The sequence below is a fragment of the Meleagris gallopavo genome, chromosome 6 (genome assembly GCF_000146605.3).
Source record: "Meleagris gallopavo isolate NT-WF06-2002-E0010 breed Aviagen turkey brand Nicholas breeding stock chromosome 6, Turkey_5.1, whole genome shotgun sequence".
Lineage (NCBI taxonomy): Eukaryota > Metazoa > Chordata > Aves > Galliformes > Phasianidae > Meleagris > Meleagris gallopavo.
Window position 1 is genome coordinate 987,519 of NC_015016.2, and position 3,772 is coordinate 991,290.

At 41.9% G+C, this 3,772-nt stretch overlaps 1 protein-coding gene across 7 annotated transcripts in view; it reads left to right on the forward strand.

Annotated features, from left to right (window-relative positions):
* LOC100548490 (pituitary adenylate cyclase-activating polypeptide type I receptor) overlaps positions 1–3,772 on the forward strand; it is a 128,367-nt gene that overhangs the window by 90,851 nt on the left and 33,744 nt on the right. For all 7 annotated transcript variants that reach the window (XM_010712227.1, XM_010712228.1, XM_010712229.1 and 4 more), the window contains exons 7-9: positions 1,196–1,299; positions 1,803–1,900; positions 2,347–2,479. In XM_010712227.1, the coding sequence (XP_010710529.1) occupies positions 1,196–1,299; positions 1,803–1,900; positions 2,347–2,479 (335 nt within the window). The remainder of the gene's footprint in view (positions 1–1,195; positions 1,300–1,802; positions 1,901–2,346; positions 2,480–3,772) is intronic.

Here is a 3,772-nt window from a genome sequence, read left to right on the forward strand (position 1 = left end):
AAAAAAAGAAGTAATAGCTGAATAAATGAAAACTGTTCTTTTGTTTTGGAGAGGAATAAGTGCAGCCAGCAGCCCAGCTCTAAGTTTTTTACCTGGTCAGTGAGCTCTGAGTAAAGTAATGGTGCTTTAAGAGTGCAATGTGGGGACGTCCCACCTCAGTATCAAAGACATTATCAGGAGATGCTTTCCTCTTCTACTGCCAGCTTCTGCTTCCAATGCAGTTTGAAGCATTTTGGCAGTACTGGCGAATGCTATTTAGGAGCTACTAATTAAATGAGATTAGAGAAACAGGGGAAAATGAGAGAAAAAGGGATAGAGTTTTCCTCTGAGCCAGTTTTGAGCCTCCTAGCAAACACACCTTTCAGAAGGAGGCAATAAACTATTGTTGGCACAAATAATAGGAAGAGGAAAATCTGAAGGGGGTAATTGCCAAGCGAAGCCACTGTGGGCTTCTAAATGAAGAGATGTAAATGAACTTACTGCTGTCAGGATAGCAGAATCAGAGAATCATAGACTAGTGACAGGGAAGAGGTTCCCACTCCATTCTGTTTTCCTACAGAGCAACAGGTCCCTCGGAGTAGAGCCAAGCCTGGAGATACATGGGTGGGATATCTGACCGTAGGGGCACATCCAGCTGCCTCACTCAGATATGCAGTGGCCAGTTTAGATATCCCAGAGCTATCTGGCTTCCAGGTCCTATTCTAAAAAAATCATGTTAGCACCACGTTTTCTTGCCAGTCTCATGCAAATGGCTCAGATATAGATCATTACAAATAACACAAAGTGCATATATTCGAGCACTGGACTTACTCTTCAGTCATCCGAAGTGCAAATGTTGACACTGAGGCTGCATTTCCACTCTGCCTTTCGGAGTCAATGGAGAAACGTGGGCATTTACCTGACCCTGTTTTTTGTATCCACTTCAGAATGAGTTCTTTGGTGCCCTGACTGTGCTGGTTAGATCTTTTTTTTGCTCTTTGGTGACCAATTGCATGTAGACATCTGTAGTGCCTAGCGTAGAAGTAGGTCATTGAAGATGTCATTAAAGATTAAAGGCTCCGTTAAAGCCTTTTTTGGGTACTCTAATAGTACTCCCACTGGTACTGTGGACTTGTCTCAAGGGGATAGAGGGTATATCCTTGGGTTTGCTTCAGCAGTGTGACGTTCCCAATTGTACCTGTTGCACTTGACATAGGGGACATCAGCAGAAATTGCACTGAAGATGGCTGGTCTGAACCTTTTCCTCATTATTATGATGCCTGTGGCTTTGATGAAAATGAAACAGAGTCAGACAACCAGGTGGGTGGTATCCTTATAATTTAAAAGAAGTGGGAGTTGGGGGCAGCTTCCTTTTGTCCAGCTTCTGGTCATGTTCTGATTATCAGATATTTATGGGCATAAATACATGAGAAGTAAGACTTGTATCCTTCTTAGCTCAGTTTATGTTTTTGGAATATGAATGTTTGCTGATGATACAGCTTGTAATGTTTAGAAGCATGAGTTAACCCCATTACATCCCCTATTGACTAAAGAATCCCTTGGCAAACTAGTATTTTTTTCTACACGTAGTGGTCACAGAACTATAGGCAGCTTTTGTTAGATCACAGACATTTAAACTTCACGGTGTTCAAACCCAAGGGTCTGCCAACACGGGGGAGTGCTCTAACACACACTGAGATACCAGATTGAGAAATATCCATTGAGAAATAGATCCTGCTGGTGGTTCCCCCCTGCGTGTTGACACAGTGAGGAAGAAGTGACCATAGCTGAACTGTTTAACCATGTGATGTTTGTCTTCCAAGGATTACTACTATCTATCCGTGAAGGCGCTGTACACAGTTGGATACAGCACGTCCCTCGTTTCCCTCACCACTGCCATGGTGATCCTGTGTCGTTTCAGGTGAGCTGGGACAAAAGCAGGTGCCAGTGGCTCTACCACTGCTGAAAATAGCCTGGAGCTCATCGACTCCAAACAACATTTCAGCTTTTATGTCATATACGATAAGTGGGAAGCAGCCCTTCAGTCAGGTTGTTCCCCTTGCTGGACCCACTATGGTGGTGATATTTCAGTAGACTCTAGATGCTGTTGCAGCAACTCTCTCCATTGGACTGGCTCTATTTTATGTTAATTTGCATCGTTTTGCAGGAAAATCCTCCTCCTGTTTATGTTTAGGGTCAGTATTATCCACACTCCTGCCCTACAGATGTCTCTATTCTTAGTACCCAGGTACTTGGAGTTCTAACCGTAGATGTAGACAGCCTAGGAGCTATTCCCAGAAAAAGAAAAGAAGATATATTTTTATTCTCCACCACCAATTTTCCTCTCTTTTATTCCTTCCTCTCTAGGAAGCTTCACTGCACTCGGAACTTTATCCACATGAACCTCTTTGTTTCATTCATCCTACGTGCAATATCAGTATTCATTAAAGATGGAGTTCTTTATGCTGAGCAAGATGGCAACCACTGTTTTATCTCCACTGTAAGTAAGACTAGAATCAAACCCTTTTCCCTTATTTTTTTCCAGTATGAAATAACAAAAAAATTGTGAGGCAGGCAGCAGTCTGTTGACTATCAGAGGCTGAGGAGCTACTGGGAGGGGAGGTAATTGGTGGTAAACTTCTCTCCCAGTTCACTGTGAATGGGATAGTCCCACATAAACAGCACTGTGCATTAGCACAAATCTACAAGTTTCATTTTCTGACTTTGGTTTGTTTCTCCTGGTCATGAATCTATATAGTGATAAATGGGAAGAGAGCAGAAATGGTTTTCTTCATCTGGAGACTGATTTTCTCCAGAGCCTTATTTGCTCTGGATGTTGGGAAGAGTCACCTGTAAGGCATGTGAACATCCAGACACAAGAAAGTAGCCCTGAAAGCGACATTAAAAAAAAATTGTTAATACTAAAATTGTTAATATTAACTATGTATTTGTCTCTGAAGGGGAGTTGTTCAGTGTGTGGTTTCATAGAGAGCAGTCTCTTTCACCAATGCACTTATCTATATATTTTACATGTGAATCCAAGCTCCGTTCACATTTTAATATTGCTTTGACAAACTAACTCATCTGGTGTAGTGATGATGGAATTATACTGAGATCCCAAACTGAAATGCCTTTCATCCACCCATTTATAGTATAAATTCTCTGTGAGTCACTTCCACAAGAAAATCACACCTGTGTAGTTTCTTAGCCTCTTCTTTGTCATTAAAACTAGTTCCTGCTTTGAATTCTCTGTGTAAAATCTGAAGCCATATTAGATCTGCACTTTGCTCATAACTCTCTTTTTAAAATGCCATCTGCTTCTTTGTCCTAACACACTCCAAATATAAAATATCTTACAATGAGAGCTCTAATGGCCACATCTTCAGCTGGCACAAACTGGTAGAGCTTCTGAAAAGCAACTCTTGTTTTTCTAGTTTAGACATATTGATTTCAGATTTGCCCCGGAGAATGGGATGGGATGGGATGGGATGGTGTGGTGTGGGATGGGATGGATGGGATGGGATGGGATGGGATGGGATGGGATGGGATGGGATGGCAGTTTGGGACCAGTCTGAACTGACAGCCTTCCACTGTTCCAGACAGGAGCTCCCAATTTATATACTAATTTTACTGTGATGTATTGAAAAGTCACTTTGGTAAGACTAATGATGTCTCACTGGTATGAAACACTGTCAAGATAAGTATGTCCTACACTCACAGTCAGGTTAGAGCTCAGTTTCCACTAAAGACCTTGACATTTATTTCCCTTTTCTTTTGTCCATTATTTCCCCCC